At 39.3% G+C, this 18002-nt stretch overlaps 1 protein-coding gene across 1 annotated transcript; it reads right to left on the bottom strand.

The window, feature by feature from the left end:
* Window positions 1-13621: 13621 nt before the first annotated feature.
* LOC142748523 (olfactory receptor 1J4-like) lies at window positions 13622-14551 on the bottom strand. The gene has a single exon (XM_075855592.1). The coding sequence runs from the start codon at window positions 14549-14551 to the stop codon at window positions 13622-13624; it is 930 nt and encodes a 309-aa protein (XP_075711707.1).
* Between the last annotated feature and the right edge of the window lie 3451 nt (window positions 14552-18002).

Here is an 18002-nt window from a genome sequence, read left to right as displayed (position 1 = left end):
CAGGACCCCATACATAAGATAGCCAGCAGAATTAGGGTTACTATAGAGAAGCACACGCTGGCGGGCACAATTGATCAGAACACAGCCAGTTACCTAACCAACCAACACCCGATCACACCAGTCTTCTACACACTACCTAAAATCCATAAAAGACTTGAGAACCCTCCAGGACGCCCCATAGTAGCCTCCACAGACTCTATACTGTCACCACTAGCCATCTTTATGGAAAAACTTCTAACCCCCTTGATAAAAAACACGAAGTCATTTCTTCTAGACACTAGCGCCTTTTTGACAGCCATACATACGCTGAATGAGATCCCACCTGACACTCTCTTAGTCACCTTTGACGTATGCAGTCTGTATACATCCATACAACACAACAAAGGTTTGACTGCAGTACATGAGATTTTGACAAGATCAGGTAAAGACCCTAAAATTATGGAGCTCTGTACGGATCTACTCACACTGATACTCACTGAGAACTACTTCCTTTTTGAGGACACCTACTATGTACAGAAACAGGGCACGGCTATGGGCTCTAATGTTGCACCACCATATGCCAACAGCTATATGGCCAGTTTTGAAGAACACTTCATCTACCCCCATACTGACTTCCAACAACATATAATCATGTGGAAAAGATATATCGATGATATATTCTGTCTCTGGCACGGCCCTCTTGATAGATTAGTGGAGTTTACTAATTACCTCAATAATGTGTGGCCTGAATTACAATTCACCATGACTCATGACACCACATCCATTAGTTTTCTTGACACACGGGTCATAAAAAATGAGGCTGGTAAGCTCACTACCGATCTACACATCAAGGAAACTGATAGGAATGGCTTACTCCATTACACTAGCTGCCACCCCCAATCCATAAAAAATTCCATACCCAAATCTCAATACAACCGAGTACAAAGGATTGTGGATGATGAGCACACCAGATCCCAAAGAATGGATGAAATGACCCGCAAATTTAGGAACAGAGGCTATCCTGTTGACACATTGATCAAGGCAAGGGAAAACACTTCGGTCAGGACCAACAAAGAAAACAAACGTATTCCGTTTGTACACACTTACCACCCCTGCTCACAAAAAATACACCACATAATAAGGAGACATTGGCCCTTACTCAAAGAAGCGTACCCCCAGATCGATGAATTCAAAAATCCATTCCTACCATGTACAAAAAAACCACCAAATCTTAGGAATAAATTAGTCAAGGCGGACATAGGCTCTACCAAAAAATTACCACGCCAAACGTTCCTGAGTACACCCAAAAAAGGTACCTTCCCATGCCGATCCTGTATGCAGTGTTCCCACATCATCAAAGGTGATAAGATACAGCACCCACAGACTGGACAAGGTATACCCATACATGACTTTTTCACATGCAACACCAACTATGTGGTGTATTTGATAAAATGCCCGTGTGGCTTGGGTTATGTAGGTGAGACCACACAGTGCGTTAAAGACCGGATCAGTCAGCATAAGTCTAACATTAGATGCAGTAAGACACTGCTCCCCATCCCAGCACATTTCATCAAAGCGCATCATAACATTGCACAACTCAGGTTTCAGGTTATTGAACATATCCCAGCCCCGAGAAGAGGGGGCGATAGGATCAAAACCCTCAAACGTAGGGAGGCATTCTGGATTCATAAACTACAAACATTAGAACCCAAGGGACTGAACAGGGACTATGAACTCAGTAGTTTCCTATAAAGTCACATACTGTATACAACATTTGTTTCCTAATTTGCCATATATTCTAAACTGTTATGTAGCTCTAACCATGACCATACAATTGCCTTTTCCTCCAGACACGCTGACTGAATTACCCTGTTCCACCAAGAACCACCATAGACCCACTAAACCACCACGGTATCCCTTTTATGGATAGAATAAGAACCTGCCTGTGTCTACCTGTTTTTATTTCTCGTTCCCTTTCTTTTCCTTGATCTTCCCAGCTCCCTTATCATAGCATACATCTACCTTACTTATGACACTTAGATCACATAGACTGCCATTACACAAGTAGTGTCCACATCAGTTACTTCTCTACCCAGCTTCAGACATTTCCCCTATGTCACACCTGATTTATATATTCAATAAGAAATTTGCTCCCCGATTTATAGGGCCGTACAAGGTCATTGAAGTCCTTAACCCTGTCTCCTTCTGACTGGAGTTGCCCCTGTCTTTTCGAGTGCACAACGTCTTTCATGCCTCCCTCCTTAAACGCTGCTCCCCGTCCTTGGCTCCCTCGAGGAAACCTCCGGTCCCTGTTCTCACCCCTGAGGGGGTAGAATTCGAGGTGGCCAAGATTGTGGACAGCAGGATGGTCCAAGGCTCCCTCCAGTACCTGGTCCATTGGGAGGATACGGGCCTGAGGAGAGGACTTCGGTAACCGCCCGGGATGTTCACGCTGGGGTATTGCTCACGAGGTTCCACCTTTGTTTCCCCAATAAACCAGGTCCACCTAGAAAGGGTCCGGTGGCCCCTCATAAAAGGGGGGGTACTGTAAAGGATTTGCCAGACACAGGTTCTGTGTCGACGCCCGTGGGCAATCAGTCTGCACCTGCTCCTATGTCTGTGAGACTGACTCCATCTTCCACCACTCAGGATGGCAGGCTTAGGAGTGGGAGAGCCTATCACAGCCTGGCCAGACGGAGCTAGTTCCCGTCCACTGTCTATTTATACCTGCCTTTCCTGTTCCTCCTTTGCCTGTGATTCTTCTATGATTCTTTCCTGGCATGCTGCTGCTGCTTGTACCAATTCCCTCTGTTTGTTATTGACCTTGGCTTTCTGACCACTCTCCGGCTCAGCATTTTGTACCTCACTCTCTCCTGGTTTGACTCGGCTCGTTCACCACTCTTGTTGCTCACGGTGTTCCGTGGGCAGCTGCCCCGTTTCCCTAGCTTCTGTGTACCCCTGTCTGTTTTGTCTGTCTTGCACCTACTGAGCGTAGGGACAGTCGCCCAGTTGTACCCCGTCGCTTAGGACGGGTCGTTGCAAGTAGGCAGGGACTGATTGGCGGGTAGATTAGGGCTCACCTGTCTGTTTCCCTACCCTGTCATTACACATTCTTAATTAATACTAAAATAAAATGTTGCATACCAGGCTTACATCTTCAGGCTTTATAACAGGGAGAAAGGACAGTATACCTCATTAACCATTATATTGTAGAAAAAAAAATCTAAGTAGTCCTCGAAACCGACGTAGTCCAAACACCAAACCTGTAAAAAAAAAAAAAAAAATATTAAATAAAACATGTCGTAGGCTTAGATTCAGTTTAATGTGTGATACTGACTGTTATACCATGTATAGAAGCCTGCCACGAAGTTGACTTAGATACAGGGCGCCAGCAGACAGTATCATACATGGCCATACAGACATATATACAAACAAACAAACATACATGCAAACATACATACATACATATATACAAACATACATACATACATACATACATACAAGCATGTACATATATACATGCAAATATACATACATGCAAACATACACACATATATACATACATACATGCAAACTATCATACATACATACATGCATACACACACACATGAAAACATACATACAAACAAACATGCAAAGATACATACATACATATATATATAAACATGCACAAATATACATGCAAACATAAATACATGCAAACATAATTACATGCATGCACACATATATATTATATTATATATATATATATATATATATATATATATATATATAAACATGCATGCAAACATACATGCAAAAATAAAAACATGCAAACATACATACATGCACATATATACATACATACATGACAACATACATACATACATACATACATACTTGACAACATACATACATGCAAATATACATACATGCAAACATACATACATGCAAACATACATACATACAAACATACATACATGCATGCAAACATACATACATACATACATACATACACGCAAACATACATACACGCAAACATACACACATGCAAACATGCATACATGCAAATATATACATGCAAATATACATACAAACATGCACATATATACATACATGCCAACATACATGCAAACATACATGCACATATATATATATATATATATATATATACATACATACATACATACATGACAACATACATACATACATGACAACATACATACATGCAAACATACATACAAACATACATTCATGCAAACATAAATACATGCAAACGTACATACATGCAAAATTATTCATGCAAATATACATACACACATGCACATATATACATACATGCCAACATACATGCAAACATACATGCACATATATACATACATGCATACATACATGACAACATACATACATACATACATGACAACATACATACAAACATACATAAATGCAAACATAAATACATGCAAACATACATACATGCAAACATACACACATGCAAACATACATACATACATACATATATATACATGCAAATATACATACAAACATGCACATATATACATACATGCCAACATACATGCACATATACATACATACATACATGACAACATACATACATACATACATACATACATGACAACATACATGACAACATACATACATGCAAACATACATACATACATACATGCAAACATACATTCATGCAAACATACATGCAAACATACATACATACATACATACATACAAACATACATTCATGCAAACATACATACATGCAAACATACATACATACATACATGCAAATATACATACACACATGCACATATATACATACATGCCAACATACATGCAAACATACATGCACATATATACATACATACATACATACATACATGACAACATACATACATACATACATACATGACAACATACATACATGCAAACATACATGCATACATGCAAACATACACACATGCAAACATACATACATACATGCAAATATATACATGCAAATATACATACAAACATGCACATATATACATACATGCCAACATACATGCAAACATACATGCACATATATACATACATACATACATACATGCACATATATACATACATATATACATGACAACATACATACATACATACATGCCAACATACATACATGCCCAAAAAAATAATAATACGTTCATACTTACTTTCCTCCTGTCCGGCCTCCTGCGATGACGTTTCATCCATGTCGCCGCTGCAGCCTGTGATTGGCTGCAGAGGCGGTCACGTGGGATGAAGCGTCATCCTGACGTGCGTGACCGCCACTACAGCCTGTGATTGGCTGCAGTGGCGAAAGGGATGAAACGTCATCGCTGGAGGCCGGACAGGAGGAAAGTAAGTATGAACGTATTATTTTTATTTTTTTATTACATTAACATTTTATTTTCCGCGCGCCGAGCATGTACTGTCAAGGTTGCGGAAAGAGTTAGTGCAGCCCATTAACTCTATCAGCACCCTGGACAGTAGCATGCTCGGCGCACGGAAGTGACAGGTTCGGTCCGTACTAGTTCGGTCCGAATCAAACTTTTTTGTGAAATTTGGCGAACTAGCCGAACCGAACTTTTGATAAGTTCGCTCATCTCTAGACATAGCATCTATGAGAGAACCTCTGAAGCTTACAATTTTTGAAAATACATAGATTAGAAAACCTTATATAGGTGGACTTATTTTGCTGTCTTCAAACCTATGTTGTTTTATGCATACTGTGAAAATATATGAAAAATTGCATACAGCTGTGAGAAACAAAAGTTTTTTATGCGTATATGTCGCAAATCACTCATGTTTTAAAGAAATCTAGTAATAGCTATATTTTATACATATACTCTGGATCAATCTCTTTTTTTTTACTCTGGGTGCTATGTAAGCACTATGGCTTTACAGTGAGGGGGCAGAGAAAGTACATTGATGTTGATGGTTACAGGATGAAAGTTTTGAAGCACTGGAATGAGCAGTTCTCCTATTATTAACTGCCAGGTTCTCCGGCGATTCACATAGAACTCACAGTAAAATAGCACATAAAGGTGATTAAACACTGTACACACTGATGCATGACTGATGAGGTATACTCACAGCAGTGATCTCAGGAAACTTTCACTCTGGGTGCTATATGTGCCCAGGGGCTTTAAATATCTTTCTCGTGTGATAATACAGTGTCAAATATGTTTTCAGATGGATCTGTAAAAAAACACTGTGAAATTGATATTGCACTTACTTTACATTCATTGATGGTGTTTCACCAAAAACCGGTGTAAACATGCGTAAAAACAGGCGTTACTGACGAGGCTTTTGTGGGCCAAGCGCACGTAATGAGGGATTCTTTCATTGATACCTATAATTGGTGTTTATAACTGTCACCTGCTTTACTGCTGTACTTGTAATATTATAGTATTTAAAAATGTAATTAAAACTAATTTAAAATAAGTTTTCTTATTCTCTTATTTAGTCGCTATATAAGCGTTTACTGGGGATATTACTTTTGGTCATCAGATCGTCCACCATTGATGGAGACTTGCCCTGCTCCCTGACTGCCCCGCTCAGGAGCTGCCAAGACTTAGAGGGAACATTGGTTACAGATGGCCTGATACCTGTCATAGGACATCACGGCCAGGAGAAGACATTCCAATAACTCTGTGGCTGAAAAACATTAAAATTGTATCAAACATCCAATAAAAGACACACAACGTCCTTCCTACAACACAATATGGAGCATGTTGTGGTGGTGAGTGGAATATCTATAAAGGAGAGTTGTGTGAGGAAGAAGTACATGGGAGAGTGGAGCGACCGGCTGTAGGACACCACTAGAATGATGAGGAGGTTTCCACATATAGTGAATGATCAGCAGCATAAAAAAGGAAAGGTTATTGGGAAATTCTGAATTGCTAAGAGAATTATTTCAGCCACTTTGTTATATTACGTATTCATTATTATTTTTTGGGGTAAAAATGAAAATGTTGAATACATTTTCTGGATTGCACAGGAATGTGATATAGTTTCAAGCTAATAAGGAAGATTGAAGAAAAGAAAAATCTCCTTTCTTCAAAATTACTCTTTAATACATTGAGTGTAGAAAATTTGGGCTCCTGGAAAAGCTGATTCAGATAATTTCTCACAGGTGTTTTTGTGACACTGTATTTTTTGGTCTTTGTCGGATGCAGATCTTGAAAAGTTCTTTATGTCAAATGTAATTTTATCGTTTTGTTGTGTTGACATTTAAAACGAACATCTTCCCAGACCGAGCGATACTGTCAAGTCATACAGAGAACGGCCGTCTGAAATCACTAATGTACGGTCAGCTTCAGAGCTACCACCTTCCTTTATGCTTTCCAATCCTATCTATTAAGATACATTTACTAGAAATGTGAAAGTTTGTTCTACTTTTCAGGCTGGAGATTGTCATTATGTAAAGGATTTGCCAGACACAGGTTCTGTGTCGACGCCCGTGGGCAATCAGTCTGCACCTGCTCCTATGTCTGTGAGACTGACTCCATCTTCCACCACTCAGGATGGCAGGCTTAGGAGTGGGAGAGCCTATCACAGCCTGGCCAGACGGAGCTAGTTCCCGTCCACTGTCTATTTATACCTGCCTTTCCTGTTCCTCCTTTGCCTGTGATTCTTCAATGCTTGTTTCCTGGCTTGCTGCTGCTGCTTGTACCACTATCCTCTGTTTGTTATTGACCTTGGCTTTCTAACCACTCTCCTGCTCAGCGTTTTGTACCTCACTCTCTCCTGGTTTGACTCGGCTCGTTCACCACTCTTGTTGCTCACGGTGTTCCGTGGGCAGCTGCCCCGTTTCCCTAGCTCCTGTGTACCCCTGTTTGTTTTGTCTGTCTTGCACTTACTGAGCGTAGGGACAGTCGCCCAGTTGTACCCCGTCGCTTAGGACGGGTCGTTGCAAGTAGGCAGGGACTGAGTGGCGGGTAGATTAGGGCTCACCTGTCTGTTTCCCTACCCTGTCATTACACATTCTTAATTAATACTAAAATAAAATGTTGTATACCAGGCTTACATCTTCAGGCTTTATAACAGGGAGACAGGACAGTGGAGGAATAATTAGCAGAACTTAGATGGTTGGTCACTGTTAGTGATTGGAATGAATCCGCCCTTCGTAGTCAGTATCGTTTGGGCTTTTCGGACCAGGTTTATTATGCCATCGTAGAATTTTTCATGTGTGACTTTCTCAATAGCCTTGTGTCTTTAGCCATCAATATTGACAGGCATATTAGGGAGAGAAGGCCAAAGAGGGAGACTTCTTTGTTTCATTTTCTTGATGTTTCTTATCTTAGTGTCTGAGGAGGAACCAATGCTACTGGGTCCCCTGAGGCTCTCTATGGCAAAGACGTATAGGAGGAGATGCTTAGGTCGTTGTTTGTATTGCGGTAAAGAGGGGTATTTTGCCCAAAAGTGTCCTCTTAAGTTGGGAAAACTTTAGATCCTAGAAGTCGATGAGGAAGTTCTTCTTGGCGCACTTAATTTTCTCCCAGAAATAGTGTGTTGTTGTGTTGTTGCCCTGTAATATTGAATGTGAGGGCATATTTTTGCATATGCAGGCCTTTGTGGATTTGGTGCTGCAGCAGATTTATAAATTTTGATTTGGCTAAGAATTTTGGTATTATCCCTCTACCTCTTGAGAAACCCATTGACATTTGTTCATTGGATGGTACTCTTGTGTCTGGAGGATGTGTAAGATTCCGTACTCCTGATCATAAGTCAGTGGGAACTATTCGTGCTTCCTCCTATCCAATTATTTTGGGGTATCCTTGGTTGTCCCTTCATTATCCAATGTGTGATTAGACTTCAGGAGAATTAGTGCAGTGGGGAAAGTTTTGTTCAGGGAGATGTTTTAGTTCCCGAGTCTAGCATTTGCTCGCTCATCGACTGATCGTTGCCCTGATTACACAGTGCAATGATCGGGAAGGAGCGTTCCTATGAACGCTTGTTTGCCTGATCATTGGCTCGTGTATTAGGACCTTTACTGTACTTTCTTATGCTCCTGATTTCGTGCAGAGGTTTTATTCTGTTGTATTCCGGCTTAAAAAAAAAAATTCATGTTCCATCAGATGCCATATTATGAAGTCTTGTTTACAGGAGAGGATGTTTAGGAGTCCAAGTCCCTTGTGACCCTGATGACCTTTACTTTCTTAATTTCCTTCCTCTCTTGAATTGCACTCTTCAGGATCTGAAATCCTAACTTTACCCTCAATTATCCAGGTTTGGCCACATGAATGTGATTTAAACAGATGCTCGCCACGATTCTTGTATATCTACCAGGCGGTCCCTTTTCTAATCCCTGGGACATTATTCAGGAGCCTCCTGGGTGCACTCAAGAAATGTGTCTGGGGCAGTTTAAAGAGGATGTGTCACCAGTTTATTAATTCCCTATCTCCTAACTAATCTAATAGGCGCGTTGCTGCGGATAATGACAGTGTGGTTTGTTTAAAAAAAACTTTTATTGTTTGCAAAGTTAAGGCCATTAAAGTCAATAGGTGCGTGAATATCACGCGCACCACACCGATGCACTTCCGTGGGACGCGCGTGATTCGCACAACAGCAGTGAAAAGTATGATGACCACGTGCTTTACTGTTTACAAACATACAAACAGAGTGTCATAATGATGGCGGCTGCGCGAAAAGCACGCAGCCGCGCATCATACGCTGCTGACACACGGAGCTGTTAAGTGCCTTTTGCGCATGCAAAACGCAGTGTTTTTTGCGTGCGCAAAAGGCACACGCTCGTGTGAATCCAGCCTTATGAGCATATTTCTAAATATGCTAATGTGGCTCTAATAGCCAAATAGGAGGTGACTTTTCCCTCTGGGCGTCGTAATGTTTTCTGTATGACGCTGTCCAATCAGAATACAGCTTCGCCCCCTTCTCTGCCCAGCAACAGTGATCATATAGTGCACAGCTTCTATACCCGACTGTGTATTCAACTGGCGATATATCCAGTTGTGTCACAGCCAGAACTGCGATGCTGGTGTCAGATGAAAGATTAGAATCTGCTTCTCTTTGGTGAGGCGTGTGATGTTCACCGGTATTGATGATGTTGCTGCTGCTGCGTCGGTCAGTCTGGAGCTCAGTCAGCTTTTTGAAATGGTGAGTTTTGAAAAGAACTCGCAGCAGTAAGTTGTTCCGACTTACTTAAAGGGGTTTTCCCATCAGGGACATTTATATCCACAGGATATGTCATAAATGTCAAATAGATGTTGTTCATATTGTTTGAGGTTAATAATAAAAAGTATGTAAATATTTCAGAGTTCTGCAAACTACAAAGTAAAAAAAAGACTACTTATAGTTTACTTCTATCCCCCGGTGCATTTACACTAGAATGCCTCCATATTGGTTTGTGTTTGTGGCTATAAGGCAGAGCAGTTTTTACCCCAAGGATTGGACAGGTGTTTGCACAATGGCTGCTTTATAATAATCACTAAACAAAATAAAAGTTATTACTTGTGTTTGATAACGGGATTCAAATGCAACATGGAGCCTAGAAAACAGTTTCAGCAAAATCTGTGCTCCCAAAGCCAAATGACGTTCCTTCTCTTCTGAGCCCTGCTATGTGCCCAAACAGCTGTTTTTGATCACGTATGGGGTATTACTGTACTTGAGAGAATTGAAAAAAAATGTTGGTGTGCTATTTCTACTTTATACCTAAAAAAAATGAAGCTAAATTTACATCTTATTGTAAAAAAATAAAAAACATTTTTAATTTTCCAGGCCGAATTATATTGAATTCAACAAAAAAACCTTTTGGGTCAAAAATTCTCACTATACCACTAGATTCCGCAAGGGGTGTAGTTTACTGAATCAAATCACTTCTCAGGCGTTTCCACTATTCTGGTACCGTAGAGACCCTGCAAATATGACATGGCGCACGAAATTAATCCAGCAAAATCTCTATTCCAAAAGACAAATGGTGCTCCTTCCCTACTGAGCCCTGTCGTGTGTACGGACAGCAGTTTATGATGACATATGAGGTATTTCCGTACTTGTGGAAATGTCAAATGTAAACATTTTCAAAAGTGTCGTTTTTAAAATAGTGTCTTTTGGGGGGTGTTTCTTATGTTTTGACACCACAAGGCCTCTGCAAACCTTGTGGCTAGTAGCATTAGATAAGGCTAAGACCCCAAGAGGAAGCCGGAATGCCGGCGAAACGCGCGTCGGGTGTCCAGACATATCAAATGTAATCAATGTATAAGGTCTTAGCCTTATCTAATGCTACTAGCCACAATTAATAATAGTCAGCAAAGACTTACAAGTGGAAGCGCTGCTCCCGGCATGAGAGCGGGGCTTATATCCTGAAATACGCTGCAGGGTGAAATCCCTGACAGCGCTCACCGAAGCCAGCTGATCTATCAAGCGGGCTAAGCAGATCATTCATAGGGCCGTCACTCACTGCCCTCTCCGTACACACGGAAGATTAAGAAATGAACAGCAAGCAGTTTACGAATAAAGCAGACTACCAATGTAACTCTGTTTGACATTACAGAGCTTTCAAAACACGCTTACATATATAGGCAATCGTATTAACACCACAATCTGCTGCTTTTCGTTGCCCTTTATAAAAAGCGGCAATAGTACAACATAACTAAAGCACTCTTGTAGTTCTCATTCATACAGGCTACTGCACCGCAACTAATTCTGGTTGCAATTAGCAGCGTGGCATAATAATATTGTGGACTGCTGTAGGAATCTAATAACTATAATTGATAAAACAATAATTTAACATTAAGGCAGCGGTATTAATACCACAACTTGCTACTTCTCGTTGCCCATCATGAAAAGCGGCGATAGCGCAATAATAACAGAGCACTCCCTGTAGTGCTCATTCACACAGGTTACCGCACCACAACCAATTCTAGTTGTGATGACCAGCGTGGCATAACATTACTGTGGACTGCTGTAGGAATTTAATAACTATAATTGATAAAAATTAAACCAGCACAATATAACATTGCTATTTATCCTAATGAATATGGATTAATAACAAGTGCTGATAATTCACTGAACATAAGAGAACTTTGAACTATTGACTACATCCATAAAATAGCAAGTTTTAAGTGACACAAACAGTGCACAAGAACATGAGTTTGATACAAATTCTATTTACTAATAAGGAATGATACAACTATCAGTGCATATAAAAACTGATACTATGTTCAATGTCTGACAGCTAATGCTGACTCACACAGTGCATACAATCAACTAGTGTGAACAGATTTCTACTTACCTCAGCAAACAATAAAGTCCAAGTTTGTTGGTGCAGGATAGTGGCATAGATAATAAAGTATATAAAGACAAATTTTGTTCTTCAAGTGCGGGATAAGGGGTCCTCCGCACTACTAATAATTGACCTACATTGAGAGAAATATATAGGAACATTTTTTTTTTTTTGAATTATTTTAACTAGAACATTACAATAAAATTTAATTGTTTTCAATTTCAAATAGGAACCACAATGCTTTCCCCTTCTTCCTAACTCCAAAATAAGAATAACTTTAACAGGTGGTATACACCTTTGTGGTTCCGCAAAACTCACTTAGTATATATAAAAAAGTGAGGGTATCAGCAAAATCTCCATTTTTGTACTGAGCTTGGTTCTGGTGTTGTTTTTATGTACTGAGATTTGTTCTGATGCTGTATATATGTAGTGAGCTTGGCATTGGGTCTGTATATATGTGCTGAGATTAGTTCTGTGACCGTATATTTATGTACTGAGCTTGGTTCTGGTGTTGTTTTTATGTACTGAGATTTGTTCTGGTGCTGTATATATGTAGTGAGCTTTGCATTGGGTCTGTATATATGTGCTGAGATTAGTTCTGTGACCGTATATTTATGTACTGAGCTTGGTTCTGGGGCTGTATATATGTGCTGAGATTAGTTCTGTGGCCGTATATTTATGTACTGAGCTTGGTTCTGGGGCTGTATATATTTTCCCAGATTTTAAAGTAAAATTAGATGTTAAATTTGAAAAATAGCACCAAATTCTGGTGCTGTTTTTCGGCCGGAATGTCCACTGTGGAAAATAGAAGGCAAAAAAAAAAAGCCCATATTTACCCATAGTCTCGGCGACCCGTGTCTCTGACGTCTTCTGACCCGACCTCCTGGGATGACGTTTCATCCCAAGTGCCTGCTGCAGCCTGTGATTAGCTTCAGCAGTCACACAGGATGAAACATCATCTCTGGAGGCCGGGCTGCAGGGCGTAGGAGCATACAGATCTTGATAGGTATGTTTTTTTTTTTCTGAGTTGCAAATTTTGCGGCAGATTCGTAGGCTTTCCACCGAACATCTGCTATTTGTTGTGGGTCCTACCTCCCCATTGAATTCATAAATTGACATGGTGCGAATTTAAAAAACGCACCGCAGGTCAATCTATGAACGGTTTTCGGTGGGTTTTTTCCGCAATGTGTGGATGTTTGTTCACATCTCATCCACACTGCTGCTTATTTTATGCAGTGAAATCTGATGCAGAAAATCTGCTGTATTTTTGATATGTGTGGACATACCCAAAGTGACAGATGTCACAGACAATGTCAGATTTGAAAAATGTGGCCCTGTTAGAAAGGTAAATACAATACTGGCTGCAGAGACGAGGGGTTGAGAGAAAATAACAGATTATACATATTTCTGAATATTTTCCTGTACGGCTTTCTTAATGTCTTTATTTCTCAGACTGTATATAATGGGGTTGAACAGAGGAGTAAATACAGTGTACAGCAGGGATGTGATTTTATTCATGTCCGATGATTGTCCACTTGTTGGAAGACAATAAACACAGAATATAGTCCAGTAAAATATGAAGACCACAGTGAGGTGGGAGCTACAGGTGGAGAAGGCTTTCTGTCTACTGATATTAGATGGAATCCGTAAGATAGCACGGACAATGTTACCATAAGAGATAACAATTATTATACTGGGAATTATCACTAATGGAACGCCCATTAAAAACAGTTGTAGATTTAAAATAAACATATCAGAACATGAAATTTCCCGTAAGGGAAGAAGATCACAGAACAAATGGTCAATGATATTATGTCCACAGAACTTTAGCCTTGATATTGTTAGGGTGACACTGAATGCACAGGAAAAACTGACCAACCAGGATATGGCGGCCAATCTCACACAATGCCCGCTAGTCATGATAGAGGTGTAACGGAGGGGATTACAGATGGCCACATATCTGTCATAGGACATCACTGTGAGGAGAAGACATTCAAATGCTTCAGAGGAGGCAAAAAATAAAAACTGAGTCATGCAGCCGATAAAAGTGATGGTCCCCCCGTTATTCAGGAGAAGGTAAAACAAGTTGGGGACAATATTCACTGGCAGTAAAATATCATTGATGGACAGTTGTGAGATGAAGAAGTACATTGGAGTGTGGAGGTTCTTGCTGGTGGACACCAGGGTGATGATCAGGAGGTTTCCATATATTGTGAGGAAAAATAACACAAAAAGCAGACAGAAGAGGAAAATTCTGAGCTGTGGGTCACCTTGGAAACCCAAGAGGACAAATTCTATGACATCAGTCACATTGTTCTCCTGCATTTAGAAAAAATAAATTAGACATTAAAGTAATATTAGGTCTCAAGAAACCAAAATGAATCACTTCTAATATAATAATTTACAGGAACTGGATTCAGCAAATTTCATATTCTCAGATTTGTAGTTGTATTATATTTAAGATTTCCAAACAAATTGGGTTCCTCTATTTTTATTTAAAGAGGTTGTATAAAATTAGAAAAAACATCTCAGACAGCGCCTCTCGTGTTACATAGTTACATAGTTACATAGTTACATAGTTACATAGTTACATAGTTTGTACGGTTGAAAAAAGACACATGTCCATCAAGTTCAACCAAGGGATGGGAAAAGGGAAGTAAAACATTTCTACACATAGGAGCTAATATTTTTTTGTTCTAGGAAATTATCTAAGCCCTTTTTAAAGCCATCCACTGTCCCTGCTGTGACGGCTCCTGCGGTGTCTACTGTCCCTGCTGTGACGGCTCCTGCGGTAGGCTATTCCATAAATTCCATAAACACATAAAGTGTCTATGGACTGTGTCTGCCATTGCATCTCAATAGTTAAACAAAGAAAGAAAAAAAGAACAAAGCGCACATAGTGCATGAAACAGTAAAAACAGCAAATGTGAGGATCGGTGGTCAAATATGCTGACCTAGTGTAGTTATGCTGGGAGCATAAAACCAAGATAGCCTACTCCAGTAGTCCACCTAGGTAGAATGGTTGGTGTAGGGTAGCAGCTGAAATTCCGATCCGAGAGCCGTAGCAGCCTCGATATATATACACACTGGAGATTAAGACAAGAAAAGCAGAATATTCCAGGGCCAAGGCGTAGGTTATTTTCTCCGTAATCATGTCGGTCTGGTATTTAAACCATGGAGAGCAAAATCAGATGGGATTAAAGGGAGATTTATTTGCACCGATAAAAACTGGCCTCTTCATTTGTACTTTACCTGATGAAGAGGCCAGTTTGGACTTGAAACGCGCCCCAGAATATTCTGCTTTTCTTTCCTTAATCTCCAGTGTGGATTGCATCTCAATAGTCATTTGAATGGTGCTGTGCTGCAATACCAGATACAGCCCCTATACAAAAATAGCGCTGTTTTTCTAATCTCAAACAACCCTTTTAACGATATTTGGGAATTTTTAGGGAAAAATAGACATGTGCTAAGATAAATCCAGCAATGACAACAAATCTTGGTGTAGATGAGATTAAGAAGTTTGGTAGATTTAGGGGATTTTGTTAAGATTAAAAAAAATAAAAAAAAATAATGAAGGATATTTCCTTTTGTACTTAAAACATTTCATTTAAATTGACCGGAAACTTTGCAGGAAATATAAAAGACTCAGTGTAGGATAAAATATTCCAATGGGGGAAACAATACAATACTGAGTGAATTGAGAAATGCCCGTCAGCATCGGTGTAAGATTATGATTGGAAAGGGGACTGAAGTCACTCAAGAAACAGATCACACAATGGCTGGAAGAAGTTGAGGTTGGTGCGTTGGATGATTTGTAATAAAAATTCGATGGGTAATTATAGAGGGGACCAACCATTATCTCTTATAATACAATAAGATGATTTCAGAAATAAATGGATTTGCCCAAAATGTAGCTGCAATTAGCTAAATCTTTTCCACTGTTTTGGGGGGCACAAAAAAAGTTTTTAGCAAAATATGTAAAGTTTGAAGTATGAGTTTATACAGTCAAGAGTAGAGGAAAGGAACATGGATGTTATTCATCTTTTATTGTTAATAGCCAGAAAAGCAATTTTAACTCTTTCCCACGAGGCACCATAAAAGTATGTCGTTCTCGTGAACCAATGTACTGATATGACACAGTGAGGGGGCGACATCACATGAGGGTGTCAGGTGTATTGTATTGAGAAAGGCCCTGAGGTCTGCCCGTGGTATCAGTGTAATACTGACAGGCACTAAGGCATTGCAATACTAATTATAACAGAGAATTATACGGATGATCAAACAATCGCAGCATCAACTCTACTTGTCAGACAAAGGAACAAAAATTAATAAAGTGTTCAAAAAATGTGTCCAAAAACAGGTCCTTTTTATACATTAAAATATTTTATACAGTAAAAATAGTAAAATATGAAAAGAATACATAGAATTTATCACCACAATTGAAACAACCTATAGAATAAAGATAGCACAGTATTTATACTGCAAGGCGGATGTTGTAAGCAAGAATTGCAAAAAAACTACAGCAGATTCACTTTTTTTCCATTCCCCACTTAATTAATAAAATCCATTAAATAGATTCTATGCAAAGCAAAACTGTGCCAATAAAAACTAGAACTTATCCCTAAAATCAAGCCCTCCAATGGAATGTGAAGATAAAAAAGCAAAACATAAATTCTGAAAGCCCAAAAAAAGGGCACGACCTTAAGGGCTTAAACAACAAACATCCCCATTAAATAGGCAATTCTAAAATGTTCTTAAAAAACAAATTGATCTTAAACAATATCTTGAGTAAATGAGAGAACTAGAAAACATTAGAGAGTAGATGGAGATGGTTAATAAATTAGATTTTTATATCTATTCTAGAATTGCTTCTTCTGTGTAAAAAATGCTAAATACAAACGCCCCAATCAGGGTGTGGAAAAGGAAATGGAAAATGAAGGCCACTAGAACAGACACAAATGATGAAACAACCGCCCAATAAAACACATGGAATCAGATGGTGAATATTCACATGTAACATTCAGGTGTCACCATCGTGTGATGTACGGGACAATCATCATAAGGATCTGTATCTGCCTCCTCCACCTTCTTCTCACTTCAGATTCAGCAATGACACTTTTTTTATCTAACTTTTGCCAAAATAATGGTCAACGACCGGCTGAATGTAAGTTTTATATTGAAATAAAAAAGTACAAATAAGTAAAATATGTTTAGAAAATTAAATTTTTTCTTACATATGATTGAGAATAATCTTATTCCTGTTGTCCTACCTCAAGTATTACTGCCGATACTTACATTAGATGTTTCCATGTTCTGTTTTTTCTTAGAATTACTCCCAGTCCTGATCTTAGAAGAGGAAAATTGTTACCTGGAAGAGAAAATCTTCATCAGTTTGATCGGTTCCTGTAAGATGATGTGACAGAATCAGAGACATGAACATTTACTCACAGAACAAACATATATATATACTCTGCTGTTACCTCTACGGAGATGTTGTTGTCTTTGTCTCCAGTGTCTCCTGAGTTCCAGTCCGAAGAGAAAAATAAGAATAAAATGATTAATAATTACTGGCTTATTCCTGAGATGATTCACAGAGGAAAAAATATAAAATAAACTGAAAGAAAACTTTTGTACTAGTAAAGTTTCATGGGATATATTATCTTCCTGGACCAAAACCACAGGGCTGCTTTACCCATAAGACAAACAGTACGGCGGTGGCATCCATTTCAACTGTGTCCACATCCTTAGTGTCAATATTACTGTGGTCTGGGGCAGG

Source organism: Rhinoderma darwinii, chromosome 3, assembly GCF_050947455.1.
Source record: "Rhinoderma darwinii isolate aRhiDar2 chromosome 3, aRhiDar2.hap1, whole genome shotgun sequence".
Lineage (NCBI taxonomy): Eukaryota > Metazoa > Chordata > Amphibia > Anura > Rhinodermatidae > Rhinoderma > Rhinoderma darwinii.
Note: the sequence above shows the minus strand (reverse complement) of the source record. Positions and strands in the feature narration are given on the sequence as shown.

What these genes read in the sequence shown, in the direction of transcription:
- LOC142748523 (XM_075855592.1), bottom strand. Translation starts at nt 14,551, where the DNA reads ATGCAGGAGAACAATGTGACTGATGTCATAGAATTTGTCCTCTTGGGT.